The sequence below is a fragment of the Rhyacophila brunnea genome, unplaced genomic scaffold (assembly GCF_057557595.1).
Source record: "Rhyacophila brunnea isolate RB1 unplaced genomic scaffold, BYU_Rbru_1.0 scaffold_3, whole genome shotgun sequence".
Lineage (NCBI taxonomy): Eukaryota > Metazoa > Arthropoda > Insecta > Trichoptera > Rhyacophilidae > Rhyacophila > Rhyacophila brunnea.
Window position 1 is genome coordinate 40,805,983 of NW_028232965.1, and position 27,351 is coordinate 40,833,333.

Below are 27,351 nucleotides of genomic sequence, written 5' to 3' on the forward strand. Positions count from 1 at the left end.
TATCTTTAAAGTCACGGTTAGACTCTAGATATATTTACCTAATATGAGTTTGTATCCAAAATCCGCACATTAATCCACCAATACGCCACATTACTTACACTGTCAATCATAATACTGTACCCTAGAACCGAACTGTATTAACTCCAAAATTTTCAAAAGTCACTTTATTGCACTAAACTTCATGATTTTGCCTCTTCTTTCGCATGGTAAACAGTATTAACTCCTATATCAATTATTTCCTGAGATATTGCGTTTTAAAGAATATTAAGTGCATCTTGATTTTGGAATCAAAGAATACTTAAGTCTTTTAATACTCTTTAGTTGTGGGTGTTTTGTTATTTATTGATATTAAGTCCACTCAGTCAAAACAACCAATACAATTAAACAGTATTAAGTGTTATCTTGCGGAGTTAGTACGAACAATGTTTGACACTTGACAGACGACCGCACATTTTTGTTGTATTAACTCCTTTGTGCGAATGTTTGAAACAGTTTTGCATTGAAACATTTATTCCAAATAAGAAAAGTTAATTACAATAATGTCGGAGAGAAGTAAACGTATTCTGGACTTAGTGAAAATACAAACCAATAATATTATTGATGACTGTGATGAATTACTACCGCAGTGTCAAACAACGATTCAGAAACGAAAGGTAGGAATTTATAATCAGTTTTATGAAATCAAACAATGTTATTAAATTGTACATTAAACCTGGCTGATATTTAAGATAATAGTGTAGCTCGATTATTCGAGTTTGGAAATAGTATTGTTTAATTTTGTTTTAGCCGAATGTCATAGTATTAAATCCATTAATTTGGTTTGACAAAAGATCCGTGAAACAAAAATACAGTATTCATATTTTCATTTTTTAAGATTGATAATGGGTTATTTTCGTTTTAGATGCAGAGAGTTCATCAATTGAAAGGCAAATAAATTCACCCCTAGATGACTTGATTTATGTCGACAAAACTGTGGCTGGTTATCAAGAAATAAGCCATAGTGATATTGTGTGTGATGATAATCTGTATGCATTTGGTCAGAGTGGTAACATCGTTTACTATGAAGTGTTGGAAACATCGCTTGCACCAATACAACCCACTCTCGCTTCAGAGACTTCAGATCTTCTCCAATGCGATAACATTAATATTGTACATGAAACATCTACACATATCGATGAAGGTTGTATAGCTGACGATCCTGATTACCATCAAAGCGAGAATGGTTCTGAATCAGATGTATCAGTTTCGGAAATTTCAGATACAGATAATCAAAATTTGACTAATATCGTGGACGAATCACAACTGAATGTGAGAAAGGGAAAAAAAAGAAAGAGAAATCCATTAAATTGGAAAAATAACATTAGAAAACAAAAAGTAGCAGCAGGAGAGGAACGTCCGATTAAAACACAAACTATCCCAGCACAAAGAGTTCTTGCACCCTGCAAGACAGAATGTCGCCTAAATGTTCCATACATTTTTCAGCTCATCATAGAAATGAAATTCACAAGGCATTTTGGAAAAGTGAAAAAACATTGACCACAAACGGCAATTTGTTGCGTTAAATGTAAAGTCCGTACCGATAAAAAGGAAGAGAATAACAAATGATAAAAGGATCGATAAAAGAAATCATACACGTCAATACTACTTTGAATTAGATGGTCAGTCTATTAAAGTGTGCAAAGTATTTTTTATTTACCTTTTTATATTTCACAAACATTTATTACTACTGCACTATCTAAAAAGTCTGTTGGAGGAAATGTTGAACACGATAAAAGAGGAAAGCAACCGCCATCAACAAAAATACCAGAATTTATTAAACAAAATATTCGAGATCATATTAATAAATTTCCAGTTTTGCAATCCCACTGTTCGAGATTATTATTAAAACATACATTATTTTTGTAATATTATTAATTAATATACATTTTTAAATCAATATTGAGTGTACTTTATTCAACATAATATATCCCTTCACTGAATGTTAATGGCACATAATACTATTTGAAGCAGTACTAAAAGTAACATAATATTTTTTTCTTAAAGCTAAATAGTATTAAGTGTTTATTTTCTATATAACTAAGTTAAAACACTGAAATATGCACATATACTGTGATAAGTATATAAAATAATCAAATGTCTTCTCAAAAAAAATTAAGAACTATAAAACTTTTGCCAAAACTTTAATATAGAAGAAAAAATATATTTCAATAAACTTAAAATGGCTCTACTGAGAAATTTTGGATATGGCACTTAATATAGTTCAGTTCTAGGGTACAGAATAGTATTATGCTGATGGATTCATGAACATAATAAATGATCGTTAGTGTGCAGTGGCCATTAGATATCCATCTCTCTCACTCACTTCTCATTTCTGAATTAAAACGTTGAGGAAAAAATGATTGGCGCCATTCATAATGCGTTGCATTCTGTGATGCATACATAAACTTGCATACGGCGCGGCGCGCCCGTACGTTTTACGTTTTTCTTTTTTGTTTGAAAATGGTCTGAAGAAAAATGATGTGTCATCCTCGGTAAGAAACCAACAGGGTTTACGTACATATTATAAAATATATTGATTGATTTCATATTTTCTAATAAAATATATTAATTAGTTAGTCATTATTGTATTATTGTGCACCTCGCCAATGATTATTAACCTGCCTTTACATGCCCAAGGATGTAATAATTATATTTCTTTTCTACTTTAACGATGGATGTTCATATGTGCCTACATATAATTTTATTATTCAGGTGCTTTATAATTGAATACATAACTGAAGCAAATAAAGCACTGTGCAAAAAAATCAAAGATTTTAAATGAATATAGAAACAAACTTTAAAAAATTTGAATCAAAAAATAATTGGTTGTAGCAAGCAATCACAGTAACGTGCCAATTTAGCCATTTTCATACAACATAATATGGGTGTTATAAGAAGCTACATAATACATAGGTATCATAAAAATAGCACACATTTGACTTCATGTCGTTTTTATTTGATAGGCCCAGTGTCAACAATAAAATTTAATTTAAAGGGTATGATGGTGGCGTATAGAAAGATAGATTTTTGAGTTTTAGACACTAAGCAGTGCTTTATTTATTTCAGATAAAATATCTATTCTATTTTATTTTATTCTATATTACAATCATGGCCTCCACATCCTGAAGCGGGTCCCCAGGCCAGGAATTTTGGCGGGCCCCCTACGTATCGCTAAGGTTAAAGACAGTGTCACACTCTACAGTAGCATCTTTTAAATGGTACCTATTGAATGTAAAATGAAGGGTATTCATTGTATTTTTAGCGATTTTTTTTTTGTATCTTTGAATACATTCACTCATATAGTTAACGAGCGACACACAATAATCAAAAATTGTATTGTACAACTACATATTTTTTAACCAAAATTGCACCGCATGCGATTTTTATAACTATTAGAGAAATTTTGTGATGTGTGTTTATCCCACTTGTCTGGTCAACCTGCCACGCCTGCCCCCCAGACTAGAGCCCTGTCAGCCACACTCTTGTGGGGTCCATGATTATAATAAGAAGGTATTGTGCGATGATATTATTAAATTTGATATAGATGTTAATATAAAAATCGAAAATGCAATATTCAAAACATATACCTATTATCATTTATAGTGCGTAGAGTAGATGTGCGATGCTGCCGTTATAAACGATTGCAAAATCGCGCAGAAGTTCTTGGAACGAAACCTCGGTCCATATTCAGACAGACAACCTCGCAAGGATTCGGCTTACTCATTAATCACCACTCATCAACATCACCAGTCATCACAACTTTTAAAGCCTGAGTTACAAACATTAAAATAATATGTAATTAGAAAATATTATTAAATAAATATCCCAGTAAAACAAGTAAGTAGGTAGATACTTACATACTATGCAACTAATTTTAATAACAGCTGATGCAATAATAATGGGATTTTTCGTGGAAACATTTAACGTAATCCGTAGTTGAAACAAAACATAACTGGTATATTCTACATTCTACAATATACACGACGCTGGAAACTCATAGACTCATAGAGTGTGCATATGATAATACATGCTCTCCATTGAGTGCCTAAAAAATCTTCAGTGATCAAACGACATTATAATCCATTAACAAAACATCCACATGATTAGAATCATACATTTTTCTGGCGAATGTGCCCTACCTAAGTCTGATATTCCGCATGGTGTGTAGTTATGTATATTAGTTAAACCATGAGAGTTGAAGCTTTCATTTTTTCTTTTTTGAAGATTAATAAGTCGCTCGATCAGTCATATTTGAGTCGTGGAACAAATAAACCAAAAAATATGTTTACGGAAAAAAGTTCAACTGCATAGGTACCATTTCATAAAATATGCATCGTAATATTTATTTACTCTAACTCAGCGATACTCAACCTGCGGCCCGCGGGCCACATGTGGCCCTTTAAGCTTTTATGTGTGGCCCGAAACACATTTATTATCAGGAATTTCGTATATCTTGAGATTCGTTTCGACTTTTTCGACACCCGAAGAGGATTGTCATTATGGTTCACATCAGATCTGGTGTTATTGCACACGATTAATTTTAAAAACACGCATAATTTTTTAAATCTCAAAAACGTTTTGTAAAAAAGGGGGGGTTTCATGATTTTTTTCGTCACACCAGTAGTGATGCGGCCCGCGTTACTTTACAAATATATGTATTTGGCCCGAAGAAAAAAAAGGTTGAGTATCATTGCTCTAACTCTTAGGTATAATTGAAGCACCCATCCACAGCATGGATCGGAATAGAAGTTTACCCAATATAAAATGTCTATTGTCGCTCACTCACAGAGCTTTATCATTATCAATTTATCAAGCACATATTTAATCATGAATTACCTACCACTAAGTAAACAATTAATCTTTTGAAATGTGTAATTAAACAGTGTTATGTTATCGACTATCTTTACCGATGCAACTAAATAACGACATGTCCAATTACTCACCAAAGTACCTACTTATTACATTTTAACGATGCATAATACATATTATAAAAACATATTTAATAGCTCTTATACCTACTTAACCAGTAAATAAATTATTATATTGCATAACTGCTTGTACCTATATTATAATTATTACTTCAGTGCAAACCACAGAACTCAGAAATAATGGGAACTGACATATTATTATCTAATGGGTGTGGAGTAGAGTAATATACATTTTATAACTTTGCACTTTTTACTACACTGATACGCCTCTTTGCCTGATTACCTCGCATAAAATTAAATCAAATGATATTCAGTTGTATTAATATAATACATATATAGTAATAAATAAATAACTAGTAAAATATAAATATATGTACAAACTAGGTCTAGAGCAGTGGTTCTTAACCTTTTCGAAATCACGGTGCACTTTTGATCATAAGAAAAAATTGCGGTGCACCAAAATCAAACGGTCAGAAAACAAAGAAAAATATGCGGACATAACTTTAATTACAAATTAAACAGATTACATAACAGTCAAAGAAAAAATATTAAAGAAAAGATATATATATATTAAGACATATTATATGGATAAACTGTTACTAAAATTACCCTTAACAAAATGGAATTTATTGATGTGAACATCGATTAATGTGATACTTGAGCTTGTTGGATTTTGCAGATTTCAGAAATATAGGTCGAATATTTGATATATCTAGCTACCCTCAATTCTTCGTCTAAATTCGTAAGTTTTTCTCGTTTTTTAGTTTTTATATTAGTTATTGTTGAGAAACCGAGCTCACACAAAATATATGCCTCATATAGAGAGCTGGATATTCTTCTTGGACAGAAATCCAAAATTCCTCCAGTTATTTCAGAGTACCATCCGTTGACTCGGTGACCAATTCTTCTTCTTCTTGATACACAAATTGACAACTCGATGTATCAATCGTAGCAAATGAATTTTGTATTCAGTCATAATTTTCTATATTTAAGGAAGGAAAGTAATATGGAATCTTTTCTTCCAATAAAGTTAAATGTTCTGTTATAGCGGAAATATCTTTTTCATTAAATGAAGGAAACATAATATTATTATATACTTTATTTTTCTCTATTATTCCATTTTTTCTTCCGAAATCCTGTCAATTTGTCAGTGGATGTCAAACATTTTCGTTTTTTCCTTGAATGCTTGTGTTAACGTTGTTAAAGTAATTATCCATACCTTCATTTTGGAAAAAAGATTAACAATTCATTCTTAAGTGCTATGAATCAGAAAAAACTTAGATCCCTAACCCTGACCCCTAGATAAGCACCTCACTTCAGTGTGTTTTTTTTAAATGCGTATTTTTAAAGGTTTCGATTTGATGAAATTTACCATATTTACAACTTGTTCAAGTACATGTTTTAGTGCTGCTGGTAATGTTTTCGAAATTAGAGATTCCCTGTGTATCGATCGATTCGGCAGAATCTAAATCACATTAGATCTTTTGTCGGCTTTCATAATTTCGCAAATTACTTTTTATATCTTCACTATTTCGCAGATTTTTCTGTTGTTATCATTTTTTTCGCGGTGCACCGGTTAAGAGCCACTGGTCTAGAGCATAGAGTGCAAAGTTATGAAGCATAATATATACTCGAACAGGCAACCGATCTCGAGTGTGGAAGAATATGGATCAACTTAAACACGTCGTGTCAATAATACGCTTGTTCTTTGTCTGACAACTGCTATCGGTTTATGCACTGACGCGCAGTCAATATTGGTGTATTTGAAGGTTACAACACACACTATTGAACGTCTATAATGGTTCATTTTCGTAGGACACACACATTCAAAATCCTGCGTCAACATGTAGTATTGGGGTTTAGCCTATCGAATACCGTATACTATCGAGATCAAATCATGTCTAAATAAAACACTTAAGGGGGGACATGCTCAGCGTAGGTCAAAATGGAGCTTTTATTCTATTTTAAAAGCATGATCCTGGACATTCCTTAAACGTTGTAGATAATCTATTTATATAACCTAACCGAAAAAAAACATGTTCAAAGACGCGCGTTATCATGATCTTACTCCCTACTTCAGTTTTAGTTTTTCAATTTATGGCTACGGCCGTATGTTGTAGCTTAACCACTGGGAAATGCCAAAAGAAATAGCGTATTTCAAAAAAACACTACCTTATTCTTAGGTCAATAATTATTATAAAGCAATCATTATTCGTATGATGTTTATCACATTTGAATGATTAAAGACATAGCTTATAGTTAGTATCTTTAGAATTATCTTCAAATGTGTTTATCTTGCCCATTTTTTGAATAATAAAATGCCTACTTCTTGTCAAATTTGGGATCACAGAGATTATCAATATAATTTTTTATCGTAAATATTTCACTATAATAATGTCGATATAAATTATACTGATGGTTTTATAAATGCGTTTAAAAATTAATAAATGTAAAAAATCTTAACACCACTGCACATTTATGTACTGAAATATGACTATATTCTAAAACATTAGAGCGAGAGGTTTAAAAGAATACTATTTTATGTAATAAAAATACTTTATGCAGTCATCAAATGTTTCAAATAAATATAAAGGATAATACGGCTTCAAAATTATATACATAGATTATCTACAACGATTAAGGTATGTCCAGGATCATGCTTTGAAAATAGAAAAAAGCTCCATTTTGACCCACGCTGAGCACGTCCGCCCTTAAGTAATACGAATTAAAAATAATGTTAGTACAAGATAAATATAGAAGAAAATAGGTAAGTAAGTAAATTAAAAATACCATATTATAACGTAAGTACTTATATATTTCCATAAAATTATGAATTATTCAAAAGTACCTTAGCAAGTAGGTGCTCATAAGTATCAAGTTATACTTAACAAATATCTGATAATAATGAAATGACAAACAATCAATATCAAATTAATCTCATTATTTAATTTTAAAATTGGAACTGTCTGCAATGCTCCACGAACAACGCTTCATTTTTTAACTCAATGCTTTACGCCTTACGGCCACATCTTTCCAATACGACAGCTAATGGTCATCTGTTATATATGGCAAAATGTAATACGTATAATTTACACGTAACAGTATTTATCACCTATTTATATTTAATAGTTAATTATCGCAAAGTATAACTACTCGAAACTGGTACAATCTAGAAAATACTTTTAAACTGCATAAATCTAGATAGGGTCACTGTATAAACTATTGTCATTTTCTCGATCTCAATAATGGTCAATCAGTAGTTAAATATGCCTACATAAATATGATGAATTTTCCAATGTTATGATTGCTTCTAGCGGTTATGGAGTGTCTAATCTAGTCCCCATACTAATTGAATTTATTCACTGATTTCTGGTACGTAGTATAATATTGATTTTTTTTTTTTGAAATGTGAAAATATTTTGAATATTTACTAAATTGAACACCTTTAATGATGATAATGAAAAGTATGGGAATAAAAAATGGCGAACTGCGTTGTGCATTACATTCATATATTGTAATTCATTCAAAGGAGTTTGCAGAATAGTTACAAATTTACATGAAAATTGCATAAACATAAATGAACACATACACGTCATAAAGATTCCGTGTATTTTACGTATGTCTATTTCATTTCACGACATGACGGTGGTGGCGTAAAAACTTACATCAGAATTAGAGAAATTGATGTAGATACGAGGGTGGGTCAATAAGTCCTTAGAAAAGCCGACAGGTGGCGCGACTAGTACTGTAAGCGGTTTGTTTTCATGCAGCGGCACTACCGATTCAGTATGCTGCGAAGTTTCAATCAGATTGGTCGGGTTGTTGTGTGTTTCTCGTACATTTAAAAAAAAATTTGCTTGTGGAAAATGGAAAAATGGAAAATGGAGAAAATTGAGTTTAGAGCTGTTATTAAACATTTTAATATAAAAAGGTTAACAGAAAAGGAAATAAAAAATGAGTTGGATTTAGTTCACGGCATATCTGCTCCTTCACTTGCAACTATTTATAACTGGTTAAATGAATTTAAACGTGGTCGTACATCAACAAAGGATGAACCACGCTCAGGACGTCCTGTAGAGGTGACTACACCAGAAATGATCAATAAAATCCACGATATGGTGTTAAGTGACCGAAGATTAAAGTTGAGTGAGATAATTGAGGTTACAGGGATCTCAAAAGGTAGCGTCATTTCTATTTTACATGACAAATTGGGCATGAAAAATATTTCTGCAAGATGGGTGCCGCGTTTGCTCACAGTCGACAATAAACGCAATAGGGTGGTGGCCTCTAAAGCCCTGTTGTCGCTCATGCAACGCAATTCGGATGAATTTTTTCGTCGCTTTGTGACTGTAGATGAAACATGGATACACCACTATACTCCCGAGACGAAAGAACAGTCAAAGCAGTGGATTGCGAAGGCAAACCATGTCCAAAGAAGGCGAAAACCGTAAAATCAGCTGGTAAGGTTATGGCTACTGTATTTTGGGATGCACGTGAAATTATTTTCGTTGACTATTTGGAAAAAGGAAAAAAAATAACATGGGATTATTATGCATCTTTATTGGACCAGCTAAAAAACAAAATTGAAGAAAAACGGCCTCATTTAAACAGGAAAAAAATCCTCTTTCATCAGGACAATGCCAGTGTTCACACATGTTTACGATCAATGGCTAAAATTGAAGAATTGAAGTTCAAATTGGTCGACCACCCACCGTATTCGCCAGATTTAGCCCCCAGTGACTTATTTCTTTTCCCAAACTTAAAAAAATGGCTAAGTGGACAACGTTTTTTTTTTCAAATGAAGAAGTCATCGATCGGACAAATGCTTATTTTGAGGACCTTCCGAAAACTTATTTTTCTGACGGTTTAAAAAATATTGAGAAACGTCTAACCAAGTGTATTGAGCTCCAAGGAGATTATGTTGAGAAATAAAAAAAAAATACAAAAATAAAAACTGTTTTAATGCTTTTTTCTAAGGAATTATTGACCCACCCTCGTACCAATCGAGGAAATATGCGAAAGACCGGAATTCTTACGTTGAATAAGCTGCAGATATTGTCCAGAACGGGTCTAGAACGATTCGGCGCTGGGACAACTGGGCACCACACAATAGAATGAAATTCGAAAATAAATAGAATTCTTGAATTATAAGTAGTACTTTTAAAATATAATATATTTCTTAATATTATTATTTATATTTAAATTATTATAATATTATTATTTAATACTTGGTGAGAATTTAAATATGCACGCGTAAATAATGATTTAATTGTGCAAATGTTCAAGTTCCAACGAGAAGAGATGTCTTTTATTTTTATATAATGCTTCAGGCATGATTATACTCAATCCGTAATAAAAAACGTTATGTTAAGAGCAAAATGAATTAAAACTACTAAGTAGTAGATAGGAACTAATTAAAATTAGTTGTCTACTTTCTGTATAAAATCGTAACGAATGTCTATTTATTTCATTCGACAATGAGGCGCCCAATAATAATTGTCCTGGCGCCCAGATGTTCTATTCCCGTCAAGAAATTATGAAACGATCTCGTAACCAAATAACATTTGATTGATTCGTTTCCATCAGAAAAAAATAAGATTTTTTTAAAGTGAGGAATGCATTTCCGAATCAATCACAACGATTATGACACATTTTTATAGTTGCATCAGATAATTAATATTTCTGTAGGTAAATTGTTGGTAAAAAGTTAAAATGTAAAAAATATTTTTTAAATCTTTTTCATCATTATTTTTCTCATGTTTTCGTAAAATATGTAAATTAAAACATGACATCGGGGGTGAATATTCTCATTTTGTTTATTGTTCTGAGCACTGGCAACTTTGAATTAATCTGAATGCAGATGCAAGCACTTTCCGGAAGAATAAGCACTTCATAAAATCGTAATATTATGAAATTCAAAATAAGAACATTAAGTAGATACAATGACATGTCTAAGTATACCTACAAGCCGTCATTGGTATTATCGATGTTCAGTTATTTTAGAGCTGAATTTGAAAATCCTAATGATATCAAAAAAGTTTATTATTATAAAACTTTCCATCCTTCTTGTCGATATTTTAAACAAATAAAGAAATGCTTGATACTGCGACAATGAACAATAAAATTATAGTTTAGCACGGATTATTAGCACTAGATTTAGTAGAAAAAACAGTAGGTGATAATGTGTATTAACACTTCTGTGAGCTGGAAAATTCAAGAAAAAATACACTACACAAGTGCTAAGTGCTTACACTCGAGAAATGACATTTTTATTACAGTCTTTAGTGATTTGACACTAATCATTCAATTTTCTTGGTAAATATACGCTTCCGCTGAATAAAAAGCATGGCGTGAAGCTATTATACTCATTACAAGCATTGACCGAATAATGGATGTAGTATTTGAAGAATAAAAAGGACCTCATAAAACACATCAAATATAGGTACATAATCTACTTGTAGAAATTTAATTAATATATAAAACACATAAATACAGATAATAATTGTAGTTGAAAAACGAGTTCCACCTATATTTCAACACGTGCATTATTGAAAATTTGCATTCATATATTTACAGCATTGTTGTCATATTCTGATAACGCGTTCACTAAACTCATTAGTTAGAAGCAGACTTGAGAGTGGGTCTATCGTTTGGGCTCCGCATCATTACATTGAAGTACGGCCTTATGGTGGAGAGTCCAAAAGAAATTTTTGAAACTCCTTTACTTTCGGCTGTATGAATATTATCCTTAGCTCTATCCGACTGGTTTTCTCTTAGGGATGCTTACATACTGTAGTTTAAAATTTAGAAGGGATCTTTATTTACATATTTTTCAGACTTATACGGGGCGTAAATGTGAACTCGGCAATTCTTGGTGGTGTTGGCTTGTATGTCTCTCACAATTACCTTAGGAATCGAGGGCATCCGTAGTTTGTTCTCCCACGGTGGAGAACTAACCTGCCATTAGTAATGCCAATTGGGAGGGCAATAACCATGTTTAATGAAATCGCTTCGGATATTGATATATTCCACTTACGTGAGGGTGAATTTAGGTGGGCGTTGTTTTATTAGTTTTTAAGATAGGGTCTATCAAAGTTCACTCTGTGTGCTTCCATCTACTTATACTTTGTATTTTTTGTTATTTTATTTTATCTCTTTTCTTATTTTATTTCTTATTTTATTACCTATTAACTCACACTTCTCTTAATTTTTTTTAAATTATTAACACGTATTTGATGTCATGTCGTGAACGCTTTGAATTTATAATTTGTTATGTTCATTATATGTAAAATAAATAAATTTGAGTTGATTTGATTTGACTAAAATATTAAGATTTTGTATTGAAGTGGGCGTCTTGGTATTTATCATCTACTTGAAAAAGTTTCCAGATCAAGGAAATGCATTCAGTAAAACACAATTAGCAGGTAATGTATTCATAAAATGTGTGACTTTATCTAAAACCTCGTGTAGAGCCTCTCTTCTCCCAGACTATCAAATTTGGACCTTTACACGATTATTGTGGATGATGTCAATCAATAAGAAGAAAATTGCGCAACAGCCGATATTTATAGTAAATGGAATTAAATTTAGAAAAAAAATTAACTAAAATGGAAGTAGTTCTTAGTGGTAGAGCGTTTCTCAAATGGATCCGCGAAAAGATTAAAAATTAACCAAAAAATACACGTTCAAAATATGTTGCGTAGGTAGGTACTGTGACACCCCCGTATGGTCCCCATTTGGGGATGTCTTTGTGTATCTTGAGAGGCCCGAATCGGTATCGAAGCCAACAAATAATAATGGCTGATTGCGAATAGAATTAAATAATAATAACAGAGCCGAGCCGGCAATGCCGTAGAGTAGATTATAATATAACCGTTGAAGATTTGCAACGTCGCTTTTTTTTTCGACGACGGCTTTCGTTGGAAAAAATCACAAGATGGCGCTGAGAACGCTACAAACAGCTAAATCGCCAACACGCCGATTTCGTCCTCCGCAAAATTAAATTATAAAAAAATGTAACGATTATAATATTAACGTTAAATAAACTCGCCGTTTCTGATCACAATTCCGGTGTCTTAATTATCATATCCACATCCCGAACCCAGACGAAAAAAAACCATAACAAAACACAAAGTGACAGTTGGTTTTCACATACCAAAATGGAGGGAAATGATAAGTGGCGCCCAACGTGGGGCACCATTGACATATCTCGGGGGAGTCGGATAGCTCAGGTGGTAGTGTTTATCACCCCTCGATAGTACAAAATTAAAATTATTATTCTTTAGTAACTTGTTAACTGTCACTTTGTGTTTTTTTGTAAGCCAGATTTATTTTTATTTGTCTTTCAATGCCAAATCTTTATCGGTCCACTGAGTCGACACACAGCTAAACGCGCGTAATTTTTTTTCACAGTATGGAGAAGGTTAAAGAAAATATATTTAGTAAGAAACACTCGGAACCTTTCGTATTATTGTTTATTCAGGGCACAATCAACTCCTAGGTATAATATGGTAATTCGGACGGGAGACAACACACAGTTAACGATACTATAAATTATCTCACGGCATGTGTACAAGACAAGATGGCCACGATATATTTATCTTATTTTTGGCGGAGACAACATACGGACGCGGTGTCCCTTCGAATCGGAAATTTATAACTAATAGTTACACCCCGGGACCTGGTGGCTAGCTCGGGATGTTGGGGGACTCGGGATTCACAAAAAATTAATGACTAAACGGGTATTTCTTTTCTCAAATTCTCCGCGTCGCTCTGAATTGAGGAAGCCGGATGTCAACTGTTTTTTTCGCAACCATAGATTCACTAGCAGTGTTGCCACCCTTCCCTCACATACTCCTTATTGTTAATTAATTTAAATACTTCTTACGTGCTAAGTACAAGTTGAATATTTTTGACAGCTAATCAAGGAATAATGGACGTACGTCCGCCCATTGTTGACTAGGAGGTCAGGAGACATGGTTATACCTAATAATTAATTTTATCTATCGGGAGAAGCCCAATGATCATAGATATGACAGTACGTATAGGTATATTTTGTATATGAAATAATATTTGGAAATTGACTTTGTAATAATTATACTTTAGAATTTGCACATTACATACACACCAAAATATTAGGAAGCAGTATGCAGACGTCCTCCTAGTTCCCCAGTCTCAGTAAATGGTCGCAACGTGGTTACACGTGCTGTACGCACATGAGTATTAACATAATCGATTTATTCATCCATATATACATTGCATTGCTATGTGCATGCGAAAAAAGCAACTGTATTCGTCTATACTTTATTGTATCTAGTCATTTTTGTTAACGCAGACCGCAAAAACACATTATTTCACAAATTTTGACTGCATTTTACGCGTGCGTTTGAGTTATATTATTGTATCACTTACCGCTTTGATGTCATACTTCAAGATGGTCTTCATGTAAGTGGGAAGCTGGTGGACCATCGTGAAGTACCCATAAACGGACATGCCATGGGTGACGATAATAGCCCAGACTGGACCAGAAGTCAAGATTTGTTTCCATGGAACACCGGAATGCTAGAAAATATACAATTAGCATCGCATTAATTATTAAATGTTTAACGTTTAAATTAATTTAATTATCAAATTATTTACCATGGAAATATTTTACAGTTTTAAATGCTCAGTGAGCAACAAAAAACAGCCACAACCATATAGTCTTTCAACCATATAATCTATAGTCTATGGCCACAACGCGTTGTGGACCGTGGTGAACAACCAAACACCGAAATAAAAAAATGATCAATTTCTCTTGTTATTTTTATTTGCACAATCAATGCAGATAAAGTTTTCCTTTGTTTTACTATTATTTTATTTGTATTTCATAATAATATAATTGAACAATACATCTATTCGGATATACTTACGTAACAATATAGGTACTAATTTCAAGTTATTCCTTTTTAATCGTGTCAATTAGCGAACATAATATCGGTTTGGTTAATGTCGTTTAAATGATCGTTATAAATCGCATACAACGACACGCTTGCATACAGTAATGATTTAGGTAAAATGCTGAATTTATTACAATTAAGTAGATATTATTACAAAAATATTTATGGACTGGATACAGCCATAAAGTCAATTAATAAATGACAGTTTACACAGAATTCTTACGCTGATTTTTTAAAAGTTGTAACAGAATCATTAATTTGATGTGAACCTGCACTAAACCACAGCAAAGACATTAGTGCATAGACGAAATAAAATTTTAAATTATCATTTTAATAACTACGATGAAAGAAATAAGAAATATTTGTAATGCGGAAGTAACGCATACAAAGTGTGTACAACTTTGTTAATAAGTGATTTTAAATATTGACTTGTGTATCTGTAAACCTTGAATTATTGATATTATTATGTGTGCATTCCTATATTTAATTTACAACAACTGCAGTGTATTAACTAGGTACCTGGGGCTATGTATTTGGATAATCGCGTAACATTCTCAAACAAGTATGTTGATTTATTTATTTATCGAATAGCTATAAGAATACCTGTGACTATACAGCTTAACAATACATAATATGCAACATAATAGTGCAATTTAAAATTAGGCAAATAAGTATATACTTAATATAATAAATATAAATGCCTACCTACAAAACAAACATTTGAAAATTTGAAAATTTATAAATTTCATAGAGTATTATCATAAACTAGCAATCGTCCACAACTTTGCAACATGAACTAAGAAAAATAGACAAATAATTATACACAATGAACTATTCTACATACTTCATATTTTTGCAAGTGTGTTATTTTGTGTGTTTGTTTGAAGTAGGTACCTATCGAGAAGCAAAATAAAATTGACTAAATGTCTACTAAATTGACACTAACAATATTATATTTTATACGCTGTGCAAGTTTCATCAATATTGTTCAGGTAGATAGTTTTTTAGTTAAAACCGAAAAACCGTACTCTAATTTTAATATTAGTTTATATTAAAACGCATGAAAAAACATAATTAGATTGAAAATTTAAAAAAAATTCAAAGTGAAAATAATATCCGATAATAATTATTAAGACACTATTACTTCAACACATTTAAATTAAGAACATACTTAGTAGGTACCGTTATTTTATACACAAAGGATCAACATATAGGCGAATTGGATTGTCAAAAAAAACTATGGACCACTCTACATTAAGTCCACTACGTCACAGTGCTGCATGCGCCGACACTATTACGTCAAGTGGTTTTTGCGCGCTGATACTACGTTACGTGCTCTTTGCTTGTTGACTTGTAATAGCAGATTATCTTTGGCACTGTTAAGAGCAATTAAAAGCTTTATTGTCTCTTTCTTCTCCTCGCAATACTAATACATTTGAAATAATGGTCCTCGTCTGCTTCCTCAAAGATTTAAGCATTTTAATATTAATAAAACTCCACACGATATCGAACACACACTGAATTATAGAAGCGGGGAAAGTAAATGCGGGAGGGTTAGTTCTAGAAACGACCGTGGTGAACTTGATATAAAAGTCGCACTGTATCCACCTACATCATACACATTTGTAGACTAAATTCACGTAAGTATAACAGGATAGTTGGTTTCTATATAATTTGGTAGAAAACTTACCGTTTTCTTGGTTGTGGTTCCAATTTCGGTTTCAATGTAGCTTCTTTCCTCAACAGATATCCTGGGATGCTGAGCGGGAGAGTCGAAGATCACCAGGAACCAGGTTATTGACCATAACAGACCAATTATTCCTGTGAACGAATTGTTTCGTTATTCAAAATTCATTCATTTATAGTGAGCTCGTCACCATTATCATATGTTTAAGTTAAGTTAAAGCAGTTTTACTCGGAGTGGTAGATATTTTGTGACTTACCAGTAAAATAGAAAACGCTTTCCCACCCTAAATTGGCGATAAGAACTCCACAAATCGGCATTGTGAGAGCTGCGCCAAGAGATGATGCTGGTAATAAAAGAAAAACAAAATATGTTATTACTTATATAATTAATTTCCCAATTAGCATATTATATTACATTCAGGACATATGTTTTTTTTAATTGTCTGTACAATCTGGGCCGCCTCACGAAAAGATTGGGAAAATTGCTAAGATCCACTTCCCGTAAAAAAAATCTCTTAATCTTAGGATCGAACACGGTATAAAAATAAATAAATACATAATTTGCCATAATAAATCGACAATGCCATTCCATCAATTATTAACAATACATATTTGAACTATATTGATTAATCTTCATTTATAACTGTATTGCAATTATTATCATTATAATGTAAGATTATAAAGGGATGTGTTTAATCGACATCAAACTGTAATAGATTTTAATCTGAAGGTCGTTACCAATTGACATCATAAGACTCTGACGATGAATATGTTTTTGCAGTTGACTAATTAATTATTATTAATAATTCCCAGTGAACAGGGTTGGTGAGTTCACGTCCAATTGACACAGTTAATAAAAGTGACCATGCATGCTAAATGTAATATTTACATAAAACCAACACTTATAAGTTCAATAATTTTTATTTGTGACATAATAATAAATTGTTTAGTAGTCCATTAATTGATAGGTACTTTAGAAAAGATATATTTCATTCATATAAAATTATATCATGAATTATTTATTATAGCAGCCATTCCCTGTCAAAAAGGAGAAATTTAAAAAATGTTATGTATCATAACATAACTTCATAAGTCATAAGATAATAACAATACACATACACCTCGTGTATAATATCGTCTCTATTCTGGCAGAACACACTAACTGGAGAATAGGTCCTAGTTTTGAGTAATTTGACTTTGATGTTGTTAAAATGTTTGAAATTGTCTATCATGTGAGTTTATTAAGTAATCGTTAAAAGGATGACTTTAAAATAAAGACTGTTTATTTATTAAGAAGGTTTCCAGACGGTAAAGTTTGAAAAAAGGAACATTTTGGTATAATTAACTCAAAATGTCATTTTTTCGAATTAGTGTCTTCTGCCAGAACAGTGACGATATGCTCGTGTAGGTAATTGTTATTACTTATTATATCACAAAATATTCACAATAGTTGTACCCAGTAAGCTACATGTAAAATTAAATTGTTTGTCCATTGATACTCCTATCAAACGTGCATTGTGTCAGCCAGGAAGGGGTTCTCCGAAATTCTATAAGGAAAGAACCTAACCCAACCAAAAATGTTGAAAACCGAAGTAGTATCGCTCTATAATGCTTTGTATCACTTGCTGCTAATAGTGAAAAGCGTAATGTACCAATATTATCCAACAGTTTATAATCTCACCCATCATATTCGACATGAACTTGGATCTGTCCATTGGCGGGATCCATCTTGCTGCCATGGGATGGATTGCTGGCCAGGTGGCTCCGAGGAAGACGCCTAGGATTATCCTAAGAACGATGACGGCCAGATAGGAGACATTGGCTGCCACAGGAGTCAGTAAGGTTATAAGACTCGACGCCAGCATCGAGTAACCAAACACTCGCCTATGAAGAAAGAAGATTTATGTAGATACTTCAATAACTCCCCTTCAATGTTTTTCCCATGTCAAAGATGTCACCCATAGAAGAAAATCACATGTGGTTTTGTACCATGTACCACAGGTAAGGTACCTACTAAACTTAAGTATTTCTGTTGAAGCAAATAATATAATATGTTCGTCAAATATATAAAACGCATATGGTCAGGCGCTAATAACACAATGTGTAAAACATATACGTTTACCCAGGGCTTTTTTTGTAATGTAACGCGGTGGAACGGCGTTCCGGTACCTTGTTTCACGGTATTTGTAATGTTTCAAAAGCAATTTGATGAAACATTGTTCGCGGTCACATAGTAAAGTTAATTTTCCTAAATCATCTCATATGAAAAGACATCCTGAAAAACTATCGCGTTTCATATGTGCATTGAAATCTATTACCATTTCTTCAAGTGAATTTGAATGAGAATTTTCGCAAATGAATCTAATTATTACCCCAATAAGAGCATCGTTGAAGACCAAAACAGTTTCGGCACTTTTGGTCATCAAACTCGTCGGACCACATTTGACACTTTTCGATCATTCAAAATACATTGATCGGTGGTGACTCAGTGGAAGAAGACATTCGGTCATAGACTCTAACTATAAGAAAAGGAATCGAGACGATTTGTCAGACGAAAATTGGACTGAACTTCCAATTGGGAAATCACCATGGCCCCCACAAAGGGGGGGCTTTAGCCTGGGGGATCGACCAGATAATTGAAATAACGCACAAATTTGCTCTAATCGTAAAAACAATCGCCTGCGGCGCTAATTTCCTTCGCGCGTATTACCATTTTTAAATATGTGGTTGTGTAATTGCATTTTTTGGTTAATGTTTGTTGATACACTGAATACCTTTAATTTTACCTCGAACACCATTTGAAAAACGCCACTATAGAGCATCACACTGCCTTTAACCTTAGTGAAAGGTAGGGGCCCGCTTCAGGATGTGGGTACCATGGAAATCACTATATACTTTTATTCAAATACATGACGTTATTACAATAGGTAAATTGTTTGGCAAGAAGTGAGTTCCGGCACCTTTAAAAAAAAAACGCTTTCATATCAAAAATCTAGCCTAGAGCCTCATACCCATATTAATTTATTTATACCTATCGTTATTAAACCTGTTCTAAGCTTTAATATGTTTTGGCGTGCGTCGGACCAAATTTTTCTCCTTATTACTATATCAAAGGAAGGATAATAATTTGGAAAAACTCGTAAAATTTAGTTAGGTCGACAGTTGGGTAGAACTAGAACGAGCTCCGTCCTGGTGGAAATCGACACAGGATTTCCACTGACACGGGTGCTGCGTGCGTGGACCAAAACCGTAGAGAAGGCAACCCGACGGCCAAATCATCCGGGTCACTATGCTCGGACATAAAGGACCTCAAGACATCACATAAAGTAGAAGAACTTTAAAAAGGGATCTATGTAACTCGTTATGAGTAAATTTGTGTATTAAAATCAATCCATAGTATTCAGCCCCGCGGTTAAGTAGTGCTAAACACCAGGTCTATGAACATATGGGTGCGGGTGCGAATGCCGAGTATGGTATTTTACATTTTAAATGTAGGTAGTATTCGATTCAGAGTGAGGACCCAAAAGATAACTTTCACTCTGTGGAAGTCCACACAACTACTTAGGAACCAAATTTGTAATGTAGCTTCTTTATTAATATGTAATAGTAATCCAGGAACATTTTCTTATTTTATCAGCAGTATTGTTTAAAATATTAATTTGCTCCACTAGTGACTTTGTAGATCATTCTAACATTTCAATTGTGTTTACTAGTGTTATTGTGTTAATACATTTTCTGTTCATGTGAAAATATGTGCTTAAACCTAATATGTAAAAATAGGTGCTAACAAATTGGGCTTAAATGTTTCAAAATTGTCTGAAACAGACAGATATTTTTGATATTTTGTTGTGGGGCCACTCAAAAAAATATTTAAATACCTAAGAATTCTAAGCCTATTAATAACATAATATATTTACTTAGAGCCAATAATTTCTGCCAGTCGACCACCTGGAATCTCAGTCAGAATATAGCCCCAGAAGAAGCAGCCCTGCAACATGTTCTGCTGGACGGAGTCCCAGTCGAATCTCTTCGACTCCACTGTGCTTTCCTAAGTAAAAAAGTTATTATTATATATTAATAATTGTTACCTATCCCAAGTGATACTAGTATCATCTAATGACGGAGCAAGGAATCATGCAATTTAATCGGATTAACGTAAAAAAATACATTTAAAAATGTTAACTAATCCTTACTTAATAAATACAATACTTAGTCTATATATACCTATCCAAAACATTAAAAGGTTTAATTTTTTATTCTAAGACAAACTTACAATTTAAAAAAAATGTTAAATATAATATTAGATACAAAAGAAGACGTTTTTTTAGTAATTCATGGTTACAATATAAGTATCTACCTCATTTTTTTTTTATTAAATTTAAGGAACATCGATTTTTTAGAAATTAAAAATAGTTTATATTTATATCAAAACGAGTAACTATGTATGTTTGTAATTATGTGACATTTTATTATAACCAATTTTCATTTAGAAAGTCAGGAAAATCTTTGAACCAAGGCCATAATACTTCAGTTTGTTATATACAAATTAAATGTTAAGTTGTTCCTTCCAATTTTGAATTTTTACCACAGATTAAGACAAAATTTTCATATTATTATGGATTCGATTTAAATTTGGTATTCTTTTGTTTTACTTTTAGTGCTATCAGAATTAATAAATACGGTTATTTTTAAATATTAAAAATGTAGATATTATTGTTTTATTAAATAAGAGAATCTCTTATTCAATAATCATAGTAATAATAATCTGATACTGTATATCCATCAAAGCCGGGTACTTCCACTAGTATTAAATAAGAATGACGTAAAGTTATACCTACCACCAATTTTACTTACATGCTATTTTTCAATTACCTACCTACGAGAAGTAATCTTCAGTAATTTTCTCTCATGGCAACAAGTAATTTTATTGTATAGCATAGATTTTAACAATGCAATTGCTCCTACAATGTTTACATATTCATAAATAATTTGCATTTGGTTAAACATATCATAACAACTTCAAATTACAACAATTGAACGACAAATAAAACTTTCATACTAACCAAAAAAATTAAATTGTGTTACGAAAAATAACAGGGTAAATTGTGTTTCGAATCCTGGGTCTGGCAAGTACACATATTGTGACACCCACGGTGGCCGCGCGGCTCAAGCGTTAGACTATCATGCCGTGGGTCCCAGGTTCGAATCCTGGGTCTGGCAAGTACACATATTGTTTTTCAATTTGTGTGTGAGTCAGGGTATGGACCTAATAGGTTGAGCAAGTGGCTGACATCCATTTCCCGTAAAAAACAAAATCTGTTAATACAAAACTTTACTCTGTGAAGGCCCATATGATCCTACTAGGATCGGACATAGTCGGAAAAAAAAATAATCATAATATTTGTATTAAATAAAAATACTGCTTCTCTCCATGTGTTTTAGCTTGCTATTCCATCTTTTCCGTTTCGAAAATTTTACAGACATCATAATAAGTACCTATTGATAATACAATAAAAAAAAATATGACGATCGATCACACAGTTACAACGAAGAACCCAATTTACATAACTTTGTGTCATTTCAATTAATTATTAAATTCCTATTTTTCTAGTTTTTTAACATTATATACGTCAATCATTTGAAATTCAATTCAAACACGTAGGTACTTACAACGTAGTGTTGTGTTTCCATAACAACTGCTTACTTAACGGACTATTCTTGCAGTAGGTAAATGATTGAATGAATATTAATGAACAGCCACAGGAAGTGGTATATTGAAATAAGCAAGTAATGCATTTGTTAATAATATCGAAGACTTGCATAAATCAATTATCATTTACCGGAGTCACTATATTGAACATACTCAGCAGTATCTTTCACGATATCCAATAACAAATCATTCAATAACCGAATCGAGTTACCTATGACAATAATGGGTACCTAATAGGTAGCGCCGTCAATAATGTATTGATACTTTACTCAACCTTTTTACACCTGCGGACCACTGAAAATAGGAGAAACGTTTTGCGGACCACAACGACCACTAATAAAAATATATTATTTTTATGGTAACGTATAGTCGATAGCGATTGATTTCGTCCCGTAAAACCATTATTCTATTTTAAGGCCAAAAACACAATGCACAAACACGTCTTGCAGATGTATCGGATTGGAATATTTTATTGGAATTTTTAGAATATGAATATGGACGCCAAAAACTCGCGGACCATCAGAAAAATTCTGCGGACCACCGGTTGAGAAACACTGCTTTAAAGTATTTACGGAGGGAAGAATAACGCATTTTTAAGATGATTCGCTTACAAGGACGACTATATTCATGTCGTGCCACTGAAATGCGAATTAGGATGGTAGTGCTAGTTCGAATACAATTCGGTAACCTTTCGCATTAAACGAAGATTTTCAATTGCATATTTCATTCAATTTTTAATCAACAGTTTACCATATTACATTCGAAGTATGAGAAATAACTAATACAACCATCGAAGTTTGCAATTTCGTGCCGCGACCTGACTATGGGCCATGATCGCTTACTATGGTCGAGTATCATCGCGAGAATGGAGGAAACGCAGCCATTAAAAAAATTGAAAGAATAAAATTTCTAATCCCACGTCATGACTGCATTAATATAGACGACACCACACTGGGTCTTCAAGACTGGAGAACCACAACTCAGATTGACAGGAGTAGATAATATCTTGTAGGTGGCCAAAATTCACAGTTTCAGTGCTCGAAATAGAAAATTTTACGAACCGGAGCGCTCGATAATTTTTCGAAAATATTAGTAATCTAATTGAATGTGTATTTTATACAAATAAGTTTGCTCGATTTTTATTATATGACATATTTAGCTCAAACGGTCAATTTAATATTTCTACGAAACAAAGCGATTTTATGAACCGGAACAGCGCTTCGGTGCACTACGGTCCATTTCAAGTTCTGCAGTGTATATAGATAATTATTATGAAGACAATGACATTCTAAGCTATCCCCATAAATAACTCCCATACGCCATTTTGATTTAGCAGGTCGATATATCTTCCCACTGTTATTAGACAGTATAGAATGTAGATCAATTTAATATCAAGCAAAGTTTTTTTTTCGACCATATCCGATCCTAATAGGATCATATGGGCCTCCACAGAGTAGAGGTTTGAATTAACAGATTTTCTTTTTTTACGAGAAATGGATGTCAGCCACTTGCTCAACCTATTAGGTCCATAAACTCACACACAAAATGAAAAACAATGTGTACTTGCCAGACCCAGGATTTGAACCTGGGACCCACGGCATGATAGTCTTAACGCTTAAGCCGTACGGCCACCGTGGGCGTTTTTTTTCTACCTACGTACAATCAAAATTAGTTAGAATGATAAGCTCCACAATTCCTACTTGGTTTTGATACTCATCATTGGGTAGAACTACCAATCGTTGTTTTACAGTATTTTACACGATAGCATATCGTTCTTATATAATACAATTATTTTTGAATCAAAGTAAACTCTAATTAATAATAATTTATCCCTTTTAATTGAGTACTCTGTGCTGGTTTTTTAGGGAAGGCGAAATACACTATTAAAACATAACAATATTCTATAATTATTACCTGTGTAATATTGAGACCTCCCTGGGTTGCGTTTAGCTCTTTGGCCGTCGGCTGGACCATGGCCACAATGGCAATAGTGAGGTTCACCCGCAGCGCATAATTTAGCATGAAGCCGAGGATCACCATGATGTACAGTACCGCCTGACATGATAACCAACCTGGGAAAAAAAGAAAAATATACCGTTACTAATAAACATATAAAAAGAAAATTCTTCCATTGATTGTGCAATCCCGTAAATCTCGTATAATAAATGCCTAATAATTATTCTTTCACCAAACAAACAACTAATGCATAGTATTCTTTGTTTCTAAATAAGACCAATATTATGTCATGGATTGTTGTTTTTACTCTTACGATAAAATGTGACTACAATCTACATAAGTACATTAATATGTTTCCTATTGTTACATATTAACTGCACACCCCAACCCAAGAACTGCATATTTTGTTCGTTGCATTGCGATCACCATACTAGGAATTGCAAAAAAGAGATGGCGGAATAGGATTCGTAAAAGCACATTCAACAAAACATGGAAAAGCAGTGTCGTATTAAATATACCGAAGTTCGATAGGTGACGTATCCGGTATCACCTCCATTGTGGTGTTAAGACTTAGTCGTGTCGCACATATAAACTTGTGTCGACTGCAACACGTCGAATATGTCGATATATCAACTCATACCTATACTTACCTATATAATTGAATTGAATACGACACTTGAGTTTGAAAAAAAAACAGCTGGTGTTTTCAAGCAATAATTTTCCCCAACATGGGGTTGCAGGTGCACTTCATCATTCATTTTGGTCAGCCGGGTGACGTTACTGTCTCAACATGGCCTCGCTTATGCGCACGGAAAAAATTGGAACATTGCGCCCAGTTCTGGTGTATGACTACATCCCGTTAGAGACGATTTTCAATGTTCCAGCTATAAGGTCCATATACATGCCTATCTATACGAAGTCATTATCGTCAACTTAGATGGCGTCGCCTACAGCATCCCTATAAAATAATACGTCACAATATGACAGGTAAATCTACGGAAAAATAGGAGTGGCCCAAAACGAAACTATTTAAAATTCGATCAAGACATACCTAACTAAATCGAGCTAAATTAGCAACTCTGGATGATGTTTATTGCCAATTTAATCTAGATGGCTCTGCATCGCGATCTTAAACCATAAATAAACAGTGAATACGTACAGCATTGAGGGTTGGCGCGGAAAAGGGAGGCCGCCCATACGATATATTTCAAAAGTCGTACGATCAGTGACGTCCATAGCCAAAATGCCGCCCCATTTTTTAATACAGTATTTTTTATCATAATTTCATGAAACCAATATCTAAGAAATGTGTTGTGTGGATACATTACTAACAAAATATATACCACTAAATCTAATTTAAATGCCATCTCTACTTCAATAGACAACAGTCCACGGTTTCAGATATATTAAAAAATATACCTGACAATTTTCAAAACTTATGAGTGACTGACTGGCAAAAATATTCGGATAAATTAAGTAGGTAAGTATGTATCTACCTATAATTCAAATATAAATCGCCAATCTGCATGTGTCATTGCTGGTCATCAAGGACGTTACGTCAAAGGACAACGGAAGTAAACTATACATCGCAAACCCGACAAAAAATACATTCATGTTAAACCTTGTATGTTAATATTATTACATTTTGTTTCCAACCAGTGAGGTGATTTCTTTAATGGAAAGATATTTCCGTTATTACTAAGTTTAGGTACATATTTCTGTATAATATGCCTAATGATTCTTCTCGGTTTGCCGCCCTTCGAGTAACTGCCGCCCCCAAGCGATGCTCAATCTGCCTACCCCCACGGGACGTCACTGCATACGATAACGTCGTAGGTAATCGAAAAAGTTTGTAGACCACTGCACTAGTTATTTTTTCAATCTATGCAACAACATTGACAATATATTATATTGCATTGATTCATGGAAATTTTAACGGTCTATCGAAACTAACAAATTGATAGCATTTTAGCAATATTTCCAACAGAATATGAGTAGGTACATACCTAACTCTTCAGTAATATTACCAACGATTGCATTCGTCAAGCTAGATAGCATTGAAATACTGTCGTTACAAGAACACTGTACTCACATATCTATTGTATATTATTTTATCAATGGACATACAAATTTCTTCATGACGTAGGTTACGTAGTATTGACACACCCACTTCTGGTTAATCTCGTAGTAATTATGGCATTCATAAACCCCAAATCTTCGTTGTAGGTACTCGTATTACATTCAATTATTCATCGAATCGACCTTCTATGACCAAATAATTATTTAAAACATAAAGAAGGTATGATTTATGGCCATGATGACAATATGAGGTGTTAAGTATATGTTATGCCGAATGTGCGAAATTGACAATTACATGAAATGGGCAAAATTTTGACTAAATCATGAAAAATGTAAGCCCGTTGCCTTATTCATGAATTAGGCAAAATATCTGCCGAGTGCGTGAATTCGGCAGTAGTTTTTCTGCCTAGTTCATGCATTGGGAAAATTAGATAGTAGCGCTAGGGTGGTGTTTTTTGCAACTAAACCAAATGTGTCAAATGCTCATGCATTGGTCAAAATAGATGGTCGCGCTACGATGGTGTTTTTTGCAACTAATCAATCTAACCAAATGTGTCAAATGTCATTGATTATATAAAAATATACCAATAATTACTATCCATTTACTATGCCCAAAAATAATCTAGAACTATAATATGATAACGGAAGAATTTTATTAAAAGGTATTTTCGCGATTTGATTCGTGCATGGGTATCAATCGTGCAATGGTCGATTGTTTGTTTGTGATAGTATGATTTGATAGTTTGTTGATACTTGTCAGCTAACCTCAAAATGGACATTCAGTTGAATTTAGAATTAAAAAATCAAACCTAACCTAACCTAATAATAATAATATTATATTATGTTCAATTATAACTAATAAAACCATCCGTGTTAAATTTACTTTTTCTACTGTCATGTTGACAGTTTAAGAATTCCATGGCCTGGCGAATTCACGCACTCGGCAGATAATTTACCTAATTCATGAATAGGCAAAATTTTGCCCATTTCATGTAATAGTCAATTTCGCACATTC

The 27,351-nt window shown here is 33.1% G+C and overlaps 1 protein-coding gene across 1 annotated transcript in view; it reads right to left on the reverse strand.

Annotated features, from left to right (window-relative positions):
- Positions 1 to 27,351, reverse strand: part of LOC147068364 (sialin) — a 128,317-nt gene that overhangs the window by 19,725 nt on the left and 81,241 nt on the right. Inside the window, exons 3-8 of the mRNA XM_085952796.1 lie at positions 24,216 to 24,373; positions 20,509 to 20,639; positions 18,273 to 18,475; positions 16,849 to 16,935; positions 16,596 to 16,726; positions 14,379 to 14,528 (exon numbers count right to left, since the gene is read on the reverse strand). Coding sequence (XP_085808922.1) covers positions 14,379 to 14,528; positions 16,596 to 16,726; positions 16,849 to 16,935; positions 18,273 to 18,475; positions 20,509 to 20,639; positions 24,216 to 24,373 — 860 coding nt within the window. The remainder of the gene's footprint in view (positions 1 to 14,378; positions 14,529 to 16,595; positions 16,727 to 16,848; positions 16,936 to 18,272; positions 18,476 to 20,508; positions 20,640 to 24,215; positions 24,374 to 27,351) is intronic.